This window comes from Megascapheus bottae, chromosome X, assembly GCF_031878675.1.
Source record: "Megascapheus bottae isolate mThoBot1 chromosome X, mThoBot2.hap1, whole genome shotgun sequence".
NCBI classification, from domain to species: domain Eukaryota; kingdom Metazoa; phylum Chordata; class Mammalia; order Rodentia; family Geomyidae; genus Megascapheus; species Megascapheus bottae.
Genome location: NC_143547.1, coordinates 21,001,613 through 21,023,368, shown reverse-complemented (window position 1 = coordinate 21,023,368; position 21,756 = coordinate 21,001,613). Strand labels below are relative to the sequence as shown.

Sequence of the window (21,756 nt, the reverse complement as noted above, 5' to 3'; positions counted from 1 at the left end):
CATTATACATGTGTGTGTGATATATCATATAAATCTGCTATACATATATACATATTATATTACCTTTTCTTGATCTATTTGTCCATTGAAGAGCATCCATATCTTTGCTATGGTGAATAGTGGTGAATAATGAACACAGATGTGCCAATATCTTTACTGTAATTCTGACTTGTAATCTTTTGGATAAATGCTCAAGAGTACTATTGCCAAATCCTAGGGTAATTCTGTGTTTAGTTTTTTGAGGAAACAGGAGACGATATTTTATTGAGTAAATCAAGAAAATGTGTTACTTTGGCCTGATTTGTTCTTTTTTGAACTAGTGCTGATTCCGAATTATCACCATCCTAAAAATGTCTTCCTTTTCTTCTGGTTAATAATGAGTTCTCAAAATAAAGCTGGGGATAGAATTACAAAAATATCAAATCTGTAGTTTCTATAGTCCGTATTCTAACAGGGATGCAAACTACCCATCTGGAGTTTTTGACAGTTCCATGATTTTCCTTACATCTCAATGATTATGAAGAGTACTTGTGCTCATTAGCCTCCATATTCTTTAAAGCCCCGAGATGTAGTTTCACTGGGTCTAGAAATCTAACCTCAAACAAAGCAACTAGCTGGAGTTTCTGTATTCTTGAGTTTCAAGCATCTTTTCCTAATTGGTATCATTTTTTTGCCAGTCCTGGGGCCTGAACTCAGATCTTCGATGCTGTCCCTGTGCCTTTTTGTGCTCAAGGCTAACACTCTACTCTTTGAGTCACAGTGCTACTTCTGGCTTTTGGGGGGATAGTTATTGCAGATGAGTCTCATGGACTTTTCTTCCCAGGCTTCCTTCAAATTTCGATTCTCAAATCTCATCCTCCAGAGTAGTTAGGATTACAGGAGTGAGCCATCAAGGCCCAGCTTTTATTTTATAGCATATACTAAATTAAGAAAGACCTTAGGATGATATTCAGGAAGTATTTTGGACTGTTCTAAAAGAGATAAAATATTGATAACAGCTTGGGAGTAGCCTGGGATGGCTGTTTCCAAACTCTGAGTTTTCATTGGGACACTCTCAGTGCAAGGCTGGCTCCTAAACTAGATGACCTTCCAAAAGCATTTCCAGATTTAAGAGTAATTTTATTGGCAAAATATGCCTTTTAGTTGGAATCCCAAATGGTTCTTCTTAAGAAATTCTAGGATAAACAAGGTCTGATAATTGCAAACAAATGAGAAACAAACCAAAAAAACAAATTTTACATCAAAGACTTATTAATTGCTCTGGTTTGTTTTTATAAAATTAAATATTGAGTAGAACAGAAGATATTTGTATAATGTTTATAAGATTTTAAAATAACAAATATTACTGTGCCAACCTGTCAGTTCAATAAGAATATTACCAAAAAAGATGATAACCCATGGGCAAAAAAAAGATGATAACCCATGAACTGGTGGCTCATGCCTGTAATCCCAGATACACAGGAGGTTGTACTCTGAGGATCCCTGTTTGAAGCCAGTCTAGGTGAGAGAGTCCATGGGATTCCTATCTCTAATAAAATACTCCGAAAACACTGGAATTGGTGCTATGGCTCAAGTTGTAGAGCACTAGCCTTGAGCACAGAGAGGTTCAGTGCCAGCGCCCAGCCCCTAACTTCAAGCTCCAGGACCAGCAAAAATAAATAAATAAATAAAAAATATTACTGTGACTGAGCATGGTGGCTCATGCCCATAATCCTAGCTACTCAGAAGGCTGAGATCTGAGGATTGGGGTTCAAAGTCAGTCGGGCACTAAAGTACATGAGACTCTTATCTCAAATTAACTACCAGAAAACCAGAAGTGGCTCTGTGGCTCAAGAGGTAGGGTGGTAGCCTTGAGCTGAAGAGCTCAGGGACAGTGCCCAGGCCCAGAGTTCAAGACCCATGACCGACAGAAAAAGAAATAGTACTGTGTACTTCTTGCTAATTTTCTCCTAGATGCTGTTTCCCCCTGTTTCCTTAGAGGTAACCAATACCTTAAATGCTCTGCTTATTAAACCTTCAGTTTTCTTTATACTATTGCAGAATACGCTTATATTATTAAAACTATATTATTTGCTTTTTTTGACCTGTGCATAAGTTGTCTCATACTGAATGTATTTGAGAATTTGCTTTCTCCCCCAATCAACATAAGATCCATGGAATTTGTTCATGTTGCTGCATGTGGTTGCAGTTTAGGCAAACCACATTCATATTACTCTAGAGGACCCCACTGTGTACATGTGCCACAGTTTATTCAAGTTACTCTTGTGCATTCAGATAGTTGCTAGTTTTATGATCTTACTTACAAAGTTTTAGTGCTTTTAGCAAAATACTTGTCCATTCCCTTGGAACAATGTGCATGAATTTCTCCACAATAAATACCTAGGAGTGGATTCACAGTGCATAATTTTTTTAACTTAGTTTACTATTCCCAAATAGTTAAAGAGGTTATATTCACTTCAACTTGTATTACCAATGTGAGTTTTCATGGCTTACCACTTGACAAGGATTTTGAATTTTTTTTGAAATGAATAGGAGTGAAATAATACTATTATGTTTCAATGATTAATAGTAAGATTTGAGTGATAATATAATAGCTATAATGATATGATTATGAATTTCTATGGGGGGAGGGTGATTTTAATTTCCACTCAGTGCCAGGATACAAGGAGCTCCCATGCCAGTTCAGTCTACACTGAGAATATAGGGTGTGAACACACAAATTTATGTGAGAGGAGATGAGAGGTCTTCTCTACCACTTCTGACTTTGGTCCCTGGAGTTTTTGTTCTATGATTCAGTTTTCTCCAGATCATAGAAATTAAAGCCCAGTTTGGGCAGTTGTCCTCAAAATGAAAGGTGAGCTTCTATATCTACTCACTCTGATCAGAATCCCATTTCTGCAGAGGTTTTCACCTCTGAGCATTTCCTGCCTTTTAAAAAATAAGCTCTTTAAAATTTCATCCAGAAGTTTTAATTGCTTTTCATGTGAGTATACCCAGGCCAAGTGGATCACTGGCCTATGAAATAGAATCTTAATTGTTCAATTTTGAAATTAATTCCCTTTTTTCAGCTTATCGTTACTTTTCAATGCATCATGGAATTGGGCAAAAGCAATCTAGTAATTTGATGAGTCGAAATATACTTCCCCAAACTGCTCTTTTCAGATTGAAAAACTAGAAAATTCCCAGTGGAGCTTGTTAAGTCATTATTTGTTCAAAAATTCACAATAAAACCGAAAGTTGCCATTTGCTATTACTTGAGAAATTGTATGTGTGTTTACCCAGGGAAGAGAGAAAAGGCCTAGACTCTAGATTGGGTCTTATTTACTGCCTGCTTTAATTTCTCATGTAATATTCTCTGCTCAGCAGTTCCTTGAAAACAAGTAGTTCTAGGAGACATTAGCATTCCTGATCTGAAAATGTCCATCTTTTTTAACTTTCTTTAACAATGAGGAAACTCACTATTTGCTTGTGCTATGTAAAGTTTGAATATGACAGTCCGGTATACACTTAGATAGTGTATCATTAGAAAAAAGGAAGTGGAAGTGGTGCCGTAGCTCAGGGTTAGAGCACTAGCCTTGAGCTGAAGAGCTTAGGGACAACACCCAAGCCGAGTTCAGGCTAACAACAACAACAACAACAACAACAAAACCAAAAACAAAAAACAAAGAAAGAAAGGAAGTAAGCAGAGAACAAGGCTCTTGGTTCAAGCCAAGGTACCAGCATAGAAAAGAGAAAGTTGGGGCCAGGAGTTTGACCTAGTGGTAGAATGCTTGCCTAGCATGCACGAAGACCTGGGTTCGATTCCTTGGTACCATATACATAGAAAAAGCTGGAAGTGGTGCTGTAGCCTTGAGAAAGCCCAAGGACAGTGGTCAGGCCCTGAGTTCAAGCCACAGGACTGGAAAAAAAAGAAGAAAAAAGATGGTGGTTCTATAAATTCATGGAGCAAGTTATTAATATGTTTTACATCTGAGTACAGTGATGTTTTAAAATAGAGAATTGGCGATGCTAACATTGAAAGCGATTTCTTTTCCAAAACCACATGTCATACCACATGTTTTAGTCATTCATTCAAATGTGAATTGAAATTCACATTTAAATTCTTCACTCAAATGTTAATAGTTTAAGACAAAACTCTTAATGACACATGATAGGAACCATCTTGAACTAGTTTGGGAGAAAGGAAGATTTTATTGTTTTATGGTGGGATTATGTTGATGGAACCAAAGAATACTGGAGCTGAGGGTTCAAATACTATAGGATCACATTCTCAATTTTCTAGCTTCGTCCCTGCTTTCTTTGATGGATGCATTTTCTCAGATTAGTATTATCTCTGACATTTAGCTTTTATCACGGACAACTTGAAGGCTTACATCTTACCTCCCAAGCATCTGATTGCCCCTGCTTGGTTCAAATGAGCATCTCTGTAGTTAAACTCACCTTCAGATGACATTAGGAGTAATTCAGGTCTCCAAAAGAGGACACTTATTTCCATTGTAATGACACCTAGAAAGCTGTAGCACCAGGCACTGTGTGCTGCTGGATCACTTCCCTTGCCTGGTGTTACACAAGGGCTACAGACTATCATTTTATTATTTATTTATTTATTTGTCACTCATGGAGCTTGAACTCAGGGTTTGGGCAACTAAAAAGCCAGAAGTGGAGCTGTGGATCAAGTGACAGATTGCCAGCCTTGAGCACAAAAGGTCAGATACAGCCAGGCCCTGGTGGCACATGCCTGTAACCCTAGCTACTCAGGAGGCTGAGATCTAAGGTTTTCTGTTGTTATATTGGAGATAAGAGTCTCATGAACTTTTCTGCCTAGGCTGTGTTTGAACCATAATCCTCAGATCTCAGACTCCTGATCAACTTGGATTACAGGTATGAGTCACCAATGCCTGATCAGATTATCATTTTTTTCATATATTTTATTGTAATTAATAGAAGGGTTGCATTATATTCACCAGATAGAAGGTGCATTCCTTCACAAACATGGATTATCATTTTTTAAAAGCCAAAATTGTCGGGGCGGGAGTTTGGCCTAGTGGTAGAGTGCCTGCCTAGCATGCATGAAGACCAGGGTTTCATTCCTCCGTACCACATACATAGAAAAAAGCCGGAAGTGGTACTGAGGCTCAAGTGGTAGAGCTCTAGCCTTGAGAAAGTCCAAGGACAGTGCTCAGGCCCTGAGCTCAAGCCCAGGACTGGTAAAAAAAAAAGCCAAAATTGTCATTAGTTTAGATTCACTTTCCTATTGCTTCCCCCAGAGTTTGAGTCTCTCAGTGATGGCCATAACTGACAACAGCTAGCATATGACTATTATTCTGAGAACAGTGAATGGAAAATGGATGCTTTCAAAAGAAAAAAAAAAGCTTCCTGGGATAGAAAAAAAATCTCTATTCATCACAAGCAAAGCTGTCTAAAAAAAAGAAAGTCTTCTGTAAAAGATTTCAATTAAAACTCCAAGTTTTCATCTTTGGGTACTGGTATTCTTAGATTCTCTGTTATGAAATCAAAGAATGTTCTAGAAGGAAAAAACCCCTTAGGTTTCACTCAACTGAGCAGGCTGTAACCTGTCACTTACAGATATTACATGATGTTCATTTCAGGAATGTTTTCTGAAAGTATCTATCCTCACAGTCTCTTCTCTTTTTCTCTGCCAGTTAATCTACTGTATTAAAATATCACTCTCCAGCTAGCAATTATGGGCTTGCTGCCTACCATTCTCGGCACATACTGTGATGCTTTGATTTTCTTACTATTTCTCTTTTCCTCAATCCGGCTATTCTGTTTTGTCATGATGTGCCAGAATTTTTGTAAATTATACCACTGGTTGGCTTCCAAGAGCTATGTACTCATCACAGCTTTATTTGGGCAGCTTTTTTGAATCTTAAGTACAGTATCTGTTTCTATAAGTACAGCCTTCAAGGTTTTGATAGTAGAATAGCCTAGGAAAATGAGTCCTGTTCAGCCTTAAGTCTCAAAAGAAAGAACCCTTCTGACGGCTTCTCAGAGAGAAGGGAATAAAATTTGAAAACATGTACTATGTTCTTCTACTACCTCATTTTACAGATAAGTAAACTGAGACTTAAGAGAAGAAAGAGGCTCCTTTAGTCAGGACCATACATTTAGTGATGAAATAGAAACTTAATTGCAGGACTCCTAGAATTGGATCATACCAGAGTGAATGTTCAAAAGTCATTGATTGAGGATCCCCATTCCTTGCTTTGGTATTTCATGTAACATGCCATTTAATGTCCTGAACAAAGAACAGGAAAGCAAAGACTCCTGTCTCTATCTCTCTGAATCTTTTCTTAGATCCTTAGAATCCTTCATTTTGAGGGAAGAAAGGATTACATAGACAAAGCTTATATGTTCCAGAGTGTTGTCAATCACTTTCTAGCTGTTCAAAGACATATAGGAAAAAAGCAATCTATTATAAATTATATGTTAGGAAGACTATGTTATTTATTGTCCAAATAAGGAAAGTTTTGATTGTGCAAGGAAATGCTATCAATGCATAATACTGAATGGTAACAATAGGAAGTGATGAGAATGTTAATTATGTTTTTTTAAACAGTAAGTATATGCATCAAAACATCACTTGTAACACCTTAAATGTATATAATTTTTGTTGATTATAGCTCAATAAAGTTGAAAAAGATAATGGTACTGAGACAAAGGCATAAGATGGATCTGTGCCATGGAAATTAGTGACTTTAAGCACACCTCCTTGCAGAATGAAAACAGAAAATGCATGAAGCAGTGCTTACCTTCAGTGTATACTGGGAACTCTGACACTTTGAATATTAATCTATATAGCTACAACAATATCAGTTATGACCCATTAAATTGGGCCAACAGACTGAAATATACTGCTCTTTCTTTTTTAGCCAGTCCTGGGGTTTGAACTCAGGACCTGAGCACTGTCTTTGGGCATTCCTCAAGGCTAGTGCTCTACCACTTAAGCCACAGCATCATTTCCGGATTTTTCTGTCTGTGGTACCCAGGAATCCTGGGTCTTTGTGCCTGCTAGGCAAGCACTCCACCACTAGGCCCCAACACACTGCTCTCTAACTAATTGTTGGCACTCGTTAGAGACTTCAGATGATGTCAGAGAAGAGAATACTCCAGTAGAGTATTTTGGGGAACTTTCTTCTCACAAGAGGAAAGGTTTGGTGGTTAAAATGCTCTTCAGTTAATATTCATGGTTAGGAAAAGGTTTATGGCACTCATTCCAGATCCTTTTGTTTTACTTCAAACAGGTTTCACCCTCCAGGTATTCTCTTCACATTTCTTGCCTGTGGGTTTTCATGTTTTTCTGCCATAAATTTTTGAGCAGCAAAGCATGCAAGAAATTGGACCTCAGTGATAGTTTTGGTCCTGGGCCTGTGTTTCGGGGTTAAAACAGACACTTTGAAAAACAAGGTTTCCTTCTCTGTACCTACTACCCCCTGCATGTTCATGCTGCTCTGGGATCTTGCTCACCTCTGTGTGGAAACTGCCAGGAATTAACAGATCTTATCTACCAGTCAGGCAAGTGGGACTCAATTCTAGAATTCTTCAAAATTCTCCCAACATATTACAATTTCCCAATAAAGAACTTCCTTGCCCATGGAGAACAAAAGGGCTACTTGTCTTCCCTCTGTCCACACAAGCTTTCTTGGAGTACCTATGATTGTACACACATGTGTGTTGGCTAGAACCACAAGAATACAAGAAACTTATTTTTCATATTTTTCAGTGGGAAAATCATGTTCTTTGGCTCCCACTTTGTGACTGAGTACATGAAAGCATGAAGTATGTGCAGGGATTTTCCTGTCTCAATGGATAAGTTATTGTCATAAGCTAGAGGATTTTTTTTCCATAAAGTGAATTTTAGCATTTGCATTTATAGACTAACGTTGACAATAGTTGTCTGGGCAAGATTAGATATATAACTTTCCGTAGTGGCTATTAAATTATACATACATACATACATACATACATACATACATACATACATAGAGAGAGATACTTTAAATCACAAATCATAAGAGATGGTTTACACAAAGAGGTTTAAAAAATACAGAAATCTTTGGTTGCACTGAGATTCAGGTGCTTTATTTAGTACATTTAAATTCTGTAAAAATCACATCCTAACAGATAGGGTTGTCATATACTTATGTTTTCACCAGAAGCTCATTTGTATAAATAACAGCTCAAGGTCTTGGTGACCTTCAATGTGCACCCGGTGGTGAAAATAGAAAATATGATTATGAACCATCAGTCTAGAAACTTATGAAACAGACCAGTTAGTAGTCAGTTATTTTATCTTTAATATACAATTTTTTTTGCCAGTTTCGGGATTTGAACTCAAGGCCTTGGCACTGTCTTTGAACTTCTTTTCCTCAAGGCTAGCACTCTACCACTAAGCCACCACGTCTGGCTTTTTCTGTGTAAGTGGTATGAAGGAACCGTGCATGCTTGGCAATTACTTTACTAGTAGGCTATGCTCCCGGCCCCAGTATACTATTTTAAGAAGACAAAAATTTATACCATCCCCATTGGTGGCAATCCTGTGAGGTACAGCCAGTTGGGGTATCTGAAAATTTAGGGAGCTGAGTCTTCACTTGGTTCTCTCCAGGCAGAGCCTATGATTTGTTAAGGGATTGCCTTCCAGAAAACCTGTAACTTAGGAAAAGAAGCAAGAAAGAGCCAATCAAGGATGAAGGCTCAGGTGAAGTTTTGTGCCAGGGGTGCTCAGACCTGTAAATCCCTGTCTAAAACTCTTACTTTCAAACACAAGGAGACCAAACTTTTTTTCTCTCCCTCCATAGCAACTAAATGTTGGCTTGCCTCCAAAACAGGGAGGGGAAAGGGGAAATGGTTCTCTCAGCTGAGGACAATTCTTTAGAGTAGGTGGAAACTAGTGAGCCATTAGCCAGCCCAGGCTCCCAACAGCTGGGAAATAGGAATATTAATCGGGGTGACAAGGGAATCTGGCCAGAACATAATCAGTTATCTGCTGCAATACCCTATATTATAACTTCAAGCCAAATATCCTTTCTTCCTTCCTCTGTTTTTACTTTCTCTTCCCCCCACCTCAGTTTTGGAAACAAATCTGATTTATTCTATCACAATTTTATAAATCAACATCTGGCCATAGCTTTACTGGCTCAAGGTTTTTCATAGGGTTACAATCAAGTTATTGGCATAGCCTAGCGCTTTATTGGAAGGATTGGCTTTCATGTGTTGTGCTGGGAGAGGAGGGCAGATATTTTTTAATTGTTTTATTATAATTGTTGGAAAGCTTTGGTCCCATACCACGTAGGCCTCTCCACAGAGCTCTCTCATGATTTGGCAGCTGGCTTGATCCAGCATAAGTGATCCAAGAGAAAGAGTGAGATATATTATTCAGGATGGAAACGACAGTATAACAGAGAACATTTTCAGATACTGAATATGGAATCCAATGTTTCATGTCCCTCCTAGATGTAAAATTTTCCTACCACTTAACAAAGTTCCTAAATGTCTTTATTGTGTTATTGCATCAGCTTAAAGTTCAGAGCCTTATCATCTAAGGTCCATGCGGATGGTCCTCCTTACGTAGTTTCTTAACTAGAACTCCTCAGGTACACTTTGTCTCTGGCTTTAGATATATAAAACTCACAGGCAAGTTAACTCCTCCATTCACATCCATGTTACAATGGTGGAGTAGGAAGGTAATATAACTTTTCATAGAGATTCATGTTTTAAAAAGGGTTAAATAGTTGGGCATGATAGCATCCTAGCCCTGAGGACAGCAAGTTTTAGGTCAGCTTGGATTACATAGTGAGACCCTATTTCAAAAAGAGAGGTGAGAAACCAAGTGCTGATTAAGAGGTGAGGTGGGGATGGCAGTTTGAAGTCAGCCTGCGCAAATAAGTCTAAGGGATTTCTTTTTGCCAGATCTGGGGCTTGAACTCAGGGCCTGGGCACTATCCTTGAGTTTTCTCAAGGCTAGCTCTCTAACATTTGAATCACAGTGCCACTTTCGGCCTTTGGTGTGTATATGGTATGGAGCACTCAAACCCTGGGTTTCATGCATGTTAGGGAAGCAATCTATCACTAGGCCATAGTCCAGGTTCCAAGTCTGAGAGACTTTTATCTCCAATTAACCAGCAAAAAATCTGGAAATGGAATTATGGCTCAAGTGATAGAGTACCAGCCTTGGGTAAAAATCAAGTAAGAATGTAAAACTCTGGGTTCAAGAACCTGTTCAGGAACAAAAAAGAAGACATAAAAGTCATCAGTCAATAGGAATTCTGCAGTTCAACTGTCTACATTCTGGTAGTTCTTTATTCTTTCTCATAGTCTCGAAAGAATTCTCTTGGACTTCTTATTCTGCCCTTGAGCAACCTTCTATTCCTAGGAAAAGTAGCTCTCATTTACTGGTAGGCTACTCTGAAACTTCCTGACAATAAAAACATGCAATCTCACTCATGTCACCATCTCTCTCAGTCAAGCTGGTGATATTTCTGCACACATATAGGTCTTTAAAGAGCTAAGTTGATTTCCTGTGCAACTTCCTAGAAATTTTTTGGTGGGGGGGGCAGGGTTCATGGCACTTGGTCTCGGCCTGGGCTCTGTCCCTGAGCTCTTCAGCTCAAGGCTACTGCCCTACCCTTGAGCTAAGCCCCACTTCTGTTTTCTAGAGGTTAATTGGAGATAAGAGTCTCAGGTCCTGTTGTGCCTCGGCTGGCTTTGAGCCTTGATCCTCAGATCTCAGCCTCCTGAGTAGCTAGGAGGTAGCTTCTTGATCAGTCACTTGTCCTATCATTCTCCCTCCTTCCAGCTATTCCTCCCCTCTAGTTCACATTTGTACTTCCTTAATCACACATGGATGTTAAACCTTCTTGCTGTATTTGTTTCCTATTCCAGTTTTTAGCGATCCAACCCCTCCCATTAGCCACCTCCATCACAATCTCATTTCAGTTTCCTGATACTCATTTTGTTAAACCGTTCCATGAAGTTTCACTCCTGTACATCCTATACTCAAATCAAGTAAGTTATATATAGTATGCGTACACCTCTCTGTGTGTTTACATGGGAGGTTGTATTTGGGGATTGGAATCCACACATGAAAGAAAACATGTCCCCTTTGTCTTTCTGGGCATAATCTCAGTGTTCTATTACACAGCCTGATGGCAATAGTGAACAATAATATATAAAAAATATAATATATAAATAATATAATATATTTCAATAGCTACGAGAATTTGAATGCTTCCTCTACAGAGAAATGATGAACACTGAAGTGAAGGATATATTAATTATCTTGTTTGATCATTATACAATGGGATCATTATACAGTGGCAGACTAATGGAAAGGCTGTGCCCAGACAGTGTTTCCAGAGACAGGTAAGTGAGGTTTCAGGATGGAGCACAATTACCTAGAGCACTTAAATAGTAAGCAGGAAGCCCAGAGTTCAAGGCTCAGTACTGTAAAAAGAAAGGAGGAAAAGCATCTAGAAGGACTTGGAATTTACAAGGCAGAAGAAAGCTTGATGGAATTTATAGTAAGTGCTGTGGACAAGTTAAGCAAAGATGGAAAGTGAGGAGATATTGTGTGTGTGTGTGTGTGTGTGTGTGTGTGTGTGTGTATGAGAGACAGAGAGACCGAGAAAGAGATAGAGAGACAGAGAGAGACAGAGAGAAAGAAAGAGAGACAGAGACAAGTGGAGAATGGAAAGAGGGAGAGGGCCAAAAGAAGATTTCTGCTCTTAGTATGGTTGCTTGATGTGCACGCACGTGTGTGTGTGTGTGTGTGTGTGTGTGTGTGTGTATGTGTTTTAAATTCGAATGATTAGAGATTCACATAGAGTGATAAGTTTTCTTTTTTGTTTTTTTTTGCCAGTCATGGGCTTGAGCTCAGGGCCTGAGCACTGTCCTTGGACTTTCTCAAGGTTAGAGCTCTACCACTTGAGCCTCAGCACCACTTCAGGCTTTTTTTTCTATGTATGTGGTACCGAGGAATCGAACCAGGGTCTTCATGCATGCTAGGCAAGCACTTTAACCACTAGGCCAAACTCCCGGCCCGTGATAAGTTTTCTTTTCTTTTCTTTTTTAACTGGAACTTGAACTCATGGTATTGTGCTCTCACTTGGCTTTTTTCTCTACCATATGAGCCACACCACTATTGGCTTTTTTGCTGGTTAATTGGAGATAAATCTTATAGACTTGAATGCCTAGACTGGCTTCCAACTGCAGTGCTCATCAGCCTCCTAAGTAAGAGAGAATTCTTGGGATAGTCTTCCATGCTTACACTGGATCAAGCAATATGAATATGATTGTTTGCTTCATGTTTCAAAGTTGCATATCTGGTTTTGGCATGAAACATGTAAAAATTCAGAATTGGGTACAGGCCAGGGTGACTGGAAACCAGATGAGGAACTCTGCAACAACACAGGTCACAGAAATGGACCACATGTGTGAGAAAACCTGTATCAAGTGGACATAGACCAATCATCATCTACCCTCCCCCTTTTTTGCCATTCGTGGAGCTTGAATTCAGGGCCTGAGCACTGTCCTTGGACTTTCTCAAGGAAATTTTTTTAATGAGTCTTATTTCCTTAAATAGCCTACAGTCTCTGAGTGAAAGACTGCTGGGTTGGATTTTTGTTTGTTTTGTTGTTGTTGTTGGTGGTGGTGTTTTGTGTCACCTGGGGCTTGAACTTAGGCTTGGATACTGTCCCTGAGCTTCCTTTGCTCAAGGATAGCATTCTACTACTTTAGCCACAGCTCCACTTTTTTTTTTGGTAGATAACAGTCTCATGGACTTTCCTATCCAGGCTGGCTTCAAACCTCAGTCCTCAGGTCTTTGATTCCTGAGTAGCTAGGATTACAGCTACTACCAGCATTTAGATTGACTCTGCATTATTTTAAATCAATTTGTTTGGGAATTGAAATTGAAACATTAGGATATTGAACATTGAATAACAGTGAATGGCAAATACTTAATACTTGAAGCAGTAGCAGGTCCCAAAATTCAATACAGTGATCTTAAATCTAGACAAATAAACATCAGAATCTAAGTACTATTATTGGCACCATCTTGACCACACATTTACCTCCAGGTACTTGCAGATGTACTACTGGACAGAGCCCATCTCCTAAGAGCCTTTTCAAATCCCCACACAGAATGAATTTATGAGTCATGGTCTTATTTCACTTGGTTGTCTGAGTGAGGCATGAAGAGTGTAGAAACTGAAAGAGATGGGTAGAGGCTGGGAGTCTTGCCTAGTGGTAGTGTGCTTGCCTAGCATGCACAAATGCCCGGATTCAATTCCTAGGTACAATATACATAGAAAAAAGCTGGAAGTGGTGTTGTGGCTCAAGGGGTAGAGCTCTAGCCTTGAGAAAATCCAAGGACAGTGCTCAGACCCTGAGCTCAAGTCCAAGACTGGCAAAAAAAAATTCCTTTAGCTGGGAGATGGTGTCTCACACTTGTAATCGTAGCTACTCAGGAGGCTGAGATCTGAGGAACGGGGTTCAAAGCCAACACAGGCACAAAAAGTCTGTGAGACTCTTATCTCCAGTTAACCGACAGAAAACAGGAAATGACACTATGTCTCAAGTGGTAGTGTGCTAGCCTTGAGCTGAAGAGCTCAGGGACAGTGCCCAGACCCAGAGTTCAAGCCCCATGACAGACAACAAAAATTTCTTCAGCCAATGAGTAGGTAAGGGGTCCTGAATAAACATTCAACTGATCCCTCGTTTGAACCCTCTTTTCCTACTCATACACCAAAATGATTTTGCATATCTTTTGTTTTTAAGATAAGACAAGTTCCAATTTTTTTTCTAGCATCCCAAATTCATCTCTCAAGAGGCACTGTTTTTCAGGTATAATAGGCATTTGGTACTAGGTTTTCTTTGACTCCTAGAGATACTGAGGTTTGAGTCTGAATCACACACATTTTACTGCATCTTCTGTGGCATGAGATCCCATATATATTGGCATCTTCTCAGAGTGAAGTTGACTCTCTCCCTCTTTCCATGTTCCAGAATTTCCATTGGCATGTGGGGATTCCAAAACCATTTGAGGCTCATTTGGATTGGCTCTGGCTATCTCATCCAAGCCAGGTTCACTCTGAGAGGTCCCATAGCCCTTCATGAATGGCCACAGAGGCTTTTGCTCTTGGCTCTGCATTTTAATAGCATCTCTTGCATGGACTATGCCAAAGTAGTGCTTTGAATTATGCGTCCAAACTGGGTGGCTTTTCTTGCTGTAGTTTCTGTTCTTTTTTTATTGTAGGATCTGGAGACTCACCGCTAGAAGACCATGAAGTTGATTATTCTCACACTAGATATGAAGGTGACTGCTTTGCTTATGTACTAATGAGGACCTGCTGATGCCAGGAGAACTTGCCTTTTTGCCTCTCAGAGCAGACTGTAATGAAGTGGCCAAACTGCACATTTCAATTCTAATTACCTATCCAGGAACAAGGTTGAAAAATAAATACACACGTGCTCCTATTTTAAAACCAAAGCAAAGAAAAAAGAAAAAGAAAAAGCATTAGGAAATCGTAGAAGTGCTGTTCTTCAGCACTGCCATGCTTATTTCTTTCTTCTACTTCTTTTCTGCCCTCACTTCTGCAAAGGCAAGCTCTAGCTAGTAAAAGTGAAAATCAAGGGCATAGTTCTGCCTGATTCATACATTACAGCCAGAATCATCCAGAATAAACCATACAAGGTCACATCTGGACCCAGCGCTGCTAATGTACTGCACTGAATGGGGAATGAGAAAACTTGATTTTTCACAAGCTCAGCTTATTGTGCTCTTTCTGAGCATGGCTCCTAAAATGATAAGTAAAGTGTGTTGCTAAAATGAAGCTTAACTTAAGGATAAAGAACTCAAGGTCTACATACATCCAGCAATCTATCACCAGCAGGTATAAAAAACTTAATCAAGATACCTCTATGCAGGCTCAGGTAAGTATGCCCATAGATATTTCTGTTGCTGAAATATTTTTTCTGAAGTTTAGGGAACCCTGGGGGAAAATAAAGGTAAGTTTAAATGTATTCCCTTTAAAATTGCTTTCTCTTACAGTGGAGGAAGGATTTGAGGAAAATTGGTTAGACAAGTGCTATAGTGTTCAGGAAATGTGTGTTTTGGCAAGAGGATTCTGACGTAATCTTATGTGATATGTCTGAGATATGTCTGGGTCAGCCTTTGGCTAAACGGTGGCCTTCACTTGTTTTCTGAGGACGTGGACAGTCTTTCTAAAGAACGGCTTATGTCCAGTGCCTCTGCCTGGGCATGTTGCCCGCCACGTACTCTATTTGTTTTGACTTCTCAATGAAAAAAAAAAATCTTCCCTGCGCATTTATCTTCACAGCCTCAGGCATTAGCCACTCAAACAAACACAAGTTTATTAATCAAATGTTTCAAGTCAAGAGATGCTCTGATTCATTGAACTTTTTAATAACTGAAAAAATAATTAAGGGCCGAGAGTTTGTCCTACTGGTAGAGTGTTCACCTAGCATGCACGAAGTCTTGGATTCAGTTCCCAGTCCTACATACATAGAAAAAGCTGGAAGTAGCACTGTGGTTCAAGTGGCAGAGCACTAGCCTTGAGCAAAATAACGTCCAAGGACAGTGCCCAGGCCCTGAATTCAAGCCTCTGGACTGGCAAAAAAATAATAAAGCTCTTTGTTGCTGTGTGCTGGTGGCTTTTACCTCTAATCTTCGCAACTCAGGAGGCTGAGATCTGAGGATCATAGTTCAAAGCCAACCCAGGAAGGAAAGTCTATGCGACTCATCTCTAGTTAACCATCCAAAAGCCAGAAATGAATGTGTGGCTTGAGTTATAGAGTGCCAGGCTTCAGTGAAAAAGCTAAGGGATAGTGCTTAGGCCCTAAGTTCAAGCCCCAATACTGGCATAGGCACACACACACACAAACTCTTTGCATTATAAATTTCTTTAAAAAAATGTTTCTAAAGCATATGCATGTTTTATGCCTCTTCATATACACAGTATGAGTAACTAAGTGCTCTCAAGTCAGTGTTCTGAGTGTTTTCTCTTACTGCCCAGGTGGAAGGTAGACCAAATGGACAAATGATGTGTTTGTCTTACTTACAAATGTTCCTAAATGCTTAAAATAAACTCTTATTATGAGATTGTTTCCATTTTCAGTTAAATTGCTTACTGTTAGCAACTGTACTACTATATATGTATATCAAAACATTCCATACACATTAAATTTATACAACAAAACACATCAAAGTGTGTTTAATGTTGCATTGGAGACTTCATTTAGGGACTCTTGCATGTTAGACAAGTGCTCATTCCCTGAATTACATACTAGCCATTAGGTTTTTTAGTTTGAAAATTCCCTAACCAAGAATTTAGCTCTACAATCTCAAGCCCCAGCACAGAGTGTAATAGCTCAAAAAGTGGTTTTGAATTAAGTGAAATTAAATTAAAAAGAATAGCAAAGAAAAATGTGCTTAACATTCATTGTATTCCCAGGACATAGCAAGCAAGCACTATTTTGGTTCTTTTCCTTGAATATTATTATATTCAGACTAATTGGGGGGAGGGGGAAAACATGTAGAACTATGTCAGTAATGTCCCCCATTTACAGAGGAAGGAACCAAGGATAATAAAGATAAGTGATGTGCTCAGAGATACACAGCTGCCTCTCATTGCACTTGAGTCTGAACAGGTGTTTTGGCTTCTATCCAGATTTTATGAGCAGCTCCTCATTAGTCTGTTCCACTATTCTTTTTACTCAATGATCTCCATTTAATTAGAATGGCTACCATATTGGCCCAGGGGGATGAAAAGACTTTCCTCAATAATCAATCTAGATTTATATTTAGGAAACCCTGTCTTAAATGAAGCAGCACAGGTACTTCTCTTCTCTAAATCTCAATCTTAAACATTTTGTTATTTCACGTTAACTCACATGCTAATGTACACTTTACATTCAGAGCATTCAGACATTTCAATTATTATTGAAGTGTCTAGAACTGTCAAAATATCTTCCATAGATTTCTTAGCAAGCCATCCAAAATAAATTCATTTTACAAATGAATGAAAATATGATTTTTTTCACCACATGTTGAAAATAGCACTGATTTCTTTGGATGTGGATCCACAACTATTAAAATTTGAGAAAAAGGCATCAGTTCTGCTAGTTGCATGTTGCACTGACATGTGATCTTTGTATACATATATCGTACATATGACTATATATAGTCAAAAGTATAGGTAGTACATCCAGACTATATGTAAATAATTTGAGAAAGGAAATAGAGCTCGAGGAAAGCCGTTATACCTCGTGTGAGCTTCTACAAGTCTGTATTCACATTCATTCCATTCTAGGCACTGTCCCTCAAGAATCACTTTTATCCAGGAAGTCCAGGAAATGTTACACGAGTCCCAAGATTAGGACCAACTTACATCTGTTTGAGAAAAACAACATGGTAATCTTATAGAAGTATTAGGCAGAGGGTAAGTGTAAATCTCTTATCATTTAAAGGCACATGTCTAAGACCGGACCAGCACTGTTGTTTTTCAGAACTGAAGAACAATCGAAAACATAGCCCCAGAATACCTAGGAAGGTGCTATTTTCCATTGTGGCCACATGATGGCCCACTCACCCCACTTGTTAGCCCAACTATCATTGGGGACTGGTAAGATGGGCAGCTGTAGAAAAGTGAATCTTGTACATCACACTGAAAGAATTTCACTGGTGCCCACGAATTGTGGGAAATGGATGCAGTAGAACTGCACTAAAGAAATACATTGCCATTGCCCTTACATTTTTTTCTGTCTGTCTGTCTGTCTGTCTGTCTGTCTGTCTGTCTGTCTCTCTCTCTCTCTCTCTCTCTCTCTCTCTCTCTCTCTCTCTTTCTCTCTCTCTCTCTCTCTCTCTCTCACACACACACACACACAATTTCACCTTAGCTATACTCCAGGTAATTGTGATAACACAATCAAAACACCCTATCACTCAGTCATCTAGAGAAGGTGTTCCTCTCTAAACTAAATGGGGCATAATGAGGACATCTAAAAAGTAGGGTGAGGCTCTTTCCCTGTGGGGAGCAATTGTTGTGACTGTTTAGCAAAACTATATTCTGTTGCACTTTAGATATTGCACCTTAATTCAAAATAGTAAACAACAGTATTGAGATTTACCTTAATTCAAAATAGTAAACAACAGTATTGAGATTTACAAAGTGTATAGCTGGAGGAACTCTAATGAATTATTGACAGACTTCCCTCCCAACTACGTATAGATGGCTAGGGTGTGAGTTCACAAACTGATTAACCTCAAGAAAGTCATATGTTGTTACAGGTAATACTAGAAAACATCAAACATTTATTGAACATTTACTATGTGCTGGGTACTGTGATACCTATACACTGATATACACATTTTTTGCCTGTTGTGGGGCTTGAACTTTGGGCCTCAGTACTGTCCCTGAGTTCTTCATCTCAAGGATACTACCCTGCTTCTAGGCCTGGGAGTTGTCCCTGAGCACTTCAGCTCAAGGCTACTGCCCTATCCCTGGAGCCACAGGGCCATTTCCAATTTTCTAGTGGTTAATTGGAGATAAGAGTCTCTCGGACTTTAGTGCCTGGGCTGGCTTTGAATTGCCATCCTCATATCTCAGCCTCTTGAGTAGCTAGGATTACAGGTGTGAGACACTGTACCAGGCTGATATACATTTTTTTATGTAGCCTTTGAGATAGGCCAATGGCATCATTGACTCAGAGGTAAAGTAACTTTCCCAAGATCCCACAGCTAGTTACAGAAGAAGTTGGGTTCCCAACTGCGCCCGACAGTTACACATTCATAATCTCCTTATCCAGTGCTACAGAAAACATAGGGCTCAACTGGAGATAGGAGGTCTCGGATCTGTACTGCAGCAAGTCTGGGAGTGGAGAGTGAGGGAGTCTATTTTCTGAAGATGTCTCTTTCTATCTTCTCCCTTTGTTTTTGTTATTGTAGACACCCCATGGTGCTCCCCCATCAAGGTGAGGTATGGGGATGTGTACTGCAGGGCACCTCGAGGAGGATACTACAGAACAGCTCTGGGAGCCAGGTGTGACATTCGCTGCCAGAAAGGCTATGAAATTCAAGGCTCGTCTCAGGTTATCTGCCAGCTAAATAAGCGCTGGTCAGACAAGGCCATCTGCAAACGTGAGTAGCTCAGCCCTGTGTCAGGTCTTCAGAGGCAGTCAAGCTCAGAGTTCTTTTGTTCTGAGATTTTATTTTATTTTTACTGATTGCTGATGAGAAAAAAAAAAAAGAAAAAAAAACCCATTGTGAGTAGAAGCCAGTGGTGGAAGCAAGAATGATTTATTTATTTATTTATTTTTGTGGGTCATGGGGCTTTAACTGGGCGCAGTCCCTGAGCTCTTCAGTTCAAGGCTACTGCCCTACCCTTGAGCCAACAAGCCCCAGGTCCCTTTTTCTAGAGGTTAATTGGACATAAGAGTCTCAGGTCCTTTTGTGCAGGGGCTGGTTTGAACCTTGATCCTCAGATCTTAGCCTCCTGAGTTGCTAGGATTACAGGCATGAGCCGGCAAGAATGATCCTTTTAGAGAAAAGGATGTGGCTAGCTGTTTGGTAAATGGAGAGAGACTTGTTCGGCAAATGGCTACTGTTCTCCAAGTACTGGATTGTGAAGAGATGTTGGAGATTTACAAACAAGGAAGACACATTCAGACTGTGCCATGAAGGGTTTGGAAAAATAGAAAACGGACAAGAAGGAAATACATAAACAATGAAATAACTACAAGAAGGGCACTAAAACAAGTATTTATGGTAGTAGATTAAAGAAAAATGGTGATATATGCCTGTAATCCCAGCAACTCAGGATGAAGATGTGGGAGGCTTGAACTCTGAGGCTGGACTAGGCAAAAGAGAAAGATGCCACCTCGAACAAAAAAAGTAAATGCTGGGCCAGGAGTTTGGCTTAGTGGTAGAGTGCCTGCCTAGCATGCATGAAGACCCAGATTTGATTCCTCGGTACTACATATACATAGAAAAAGCCACAAATGGTGCTGAGGCTCAAGTGGTAGAGCTCTAGCCTTGAGAAAGCCCAACACAGTGCTCAGGACCTGAGATCAAGGCCCAGTATTGGCAAAAAAAAATAAAAACAAAAACAAAAAAAGTAAATGCAAGAAGTACTAGGGCATTGTTCAAGTGGTAGAGTGTTGCTTAGCAATCAGGAAGTTCTTAGTATGGAAGGAAGGAAGGAAGGAAAGGTAAATGAAATAAAACAATAAAAAATAAGTGTTTTCAAAAGACTGGAGTTTAGGAAAACAGGAGTTATTAAATAAGTGATTCTTGGTCCATAGAAGGGAATGGGCCTGGGGGAGAAGGTGAGGATTTCACTTCAGGGACTTTTAGTTTCAGGAAAAGTCCTTTCTCATTTCTTTGTCAGTTGTGGGGCATGAACTTAGGGCCTGCGCTGTACCCCTGAACCAATTTGTGCTCAAGGTTAGCATTCTACCACTTCAGCTATGGCGTCACTTCTAGTTTTTGAGTAGTTAATTGGAGATAAGAGCTGAGTGTGGATTTTTCTGCCCTGCTTGGCTTCAAACCATGATCCTCAGACCTCAGCCTCCTGATGAGTTAGGATTACAGTAGTGAGCCACCAGTGCCCTGCTTTTCTTCTCATTTGTGGATCTGTCGTGTAAGAAACTTCCTCCTCCTCCTCCTTCTCCTCCTCCTCCTCCTCCTCCTCCTTCTCCTCCTCCTCCTCCTCCTCCTCCTCCTCCTCCTCCTCCTCCTCCTTCTCTCTCTCTCTCTCTGTTCTATTTGTCATTTAAAATATTTTTATTATCTTTGAATAGTTGTACAAAGGATTTGCTATGCCACTGAGTCATTTATTTTTTTTCACTAAGTCATTTGTGAGTTCAATGCATTTTGCTCAATGTCACCTCTTCTGCATTCATCTCAACCCTACCTGATATCCCCAGTTTTCTTTTTTTTTTCTTTTGCCAGTCCTGGGCTTGAACTCAGGGCCTGAGCACTGTCCTTAGACTTTCTCAAGGCTAGAGCTCTACCACTTGAGCCTCAGCACCACTTCTGGCTTTTTTTCTATGTATGTAGTACCCAGGAATCAAACCTGGGTCTTCGTGCATGCTAAGAAAGCACTCTACCACTAGACCAAACTCCGGGCCCTATCCCTGGTTTTCTTAATTTTTGTAGGCTATGCATTGAAAAACAAGCTGCCTCCTTGCTGAGTGAAAAAAAAAGCTGAGAAAAGCCAGCTTCCTTGCCTAGAGGCTGACAGGTTGGGAGCTACCTTTAGAAGATCTCCTGCAGCAGCAGGCAGAGGTTGACAGGGCTTGACTTCCTCTCTTCCTAGTCCTACATCCTTCCCCTAAGAGCACTTCTGGCTTTAGCCATTCCCAAATAATCCTTGCTCTACTCCCGGGGACGTCAGTCTAAGTGACTTGGATAGAGGCCAGCCTAAGCCTGTCTGGTGTGAAACTTTGTGTCTTTTCTGTGTGATGCAGAAGCAACCATACATCTCTCAGTCTACTTTGAATTTGTTTTACAGTCGTAGTGCTTGAATTCTGGACTTGGGCACTATGTTTAAGCACCTTTTACTCCAGGTTAGTACTCTACCACTTGAGCCACAGCACCACTTCCAGCTTTTTCTGAGTAATTTCTTAGAAATAAGAGTCTCACACACTTTCCTGCTCTGGTGGCTTCAAACCGCAGATCTCAACTTCCTGGGTAGCTAGGATTACAGGCATGAGCCA

The 21,756-nt window shown here is 39.9% G+C and overlaps 1 protein-coding gene across 1 annotated transcript in view; it reads left to right on the top strand.

Annotated features, from left to right (window-relative positions):
- The window catches only part of Srpx (sushi repeat containing protein X-linked), a 66,908-nt gene that overhangs the window by 24,185 nt on the left and 20,967 nt on the right, over positions 1 to 21,756 (top strand). Inside the window, exons 2-3 of the mRNA XM_090326989.1 lie at positions 14,276 to 14,335; positions 18,986 to 19,177. Coding sequence (XP_090183115.1) covers positions 14,276 to 14,335; positions 18,986 to 19,177 — 252 coding nt within the window. The remainder of the gene's footprint in view (positions 1 to 14,275; positions 14,336 to 18,985; positions 19,178 to 21,756) is intronic.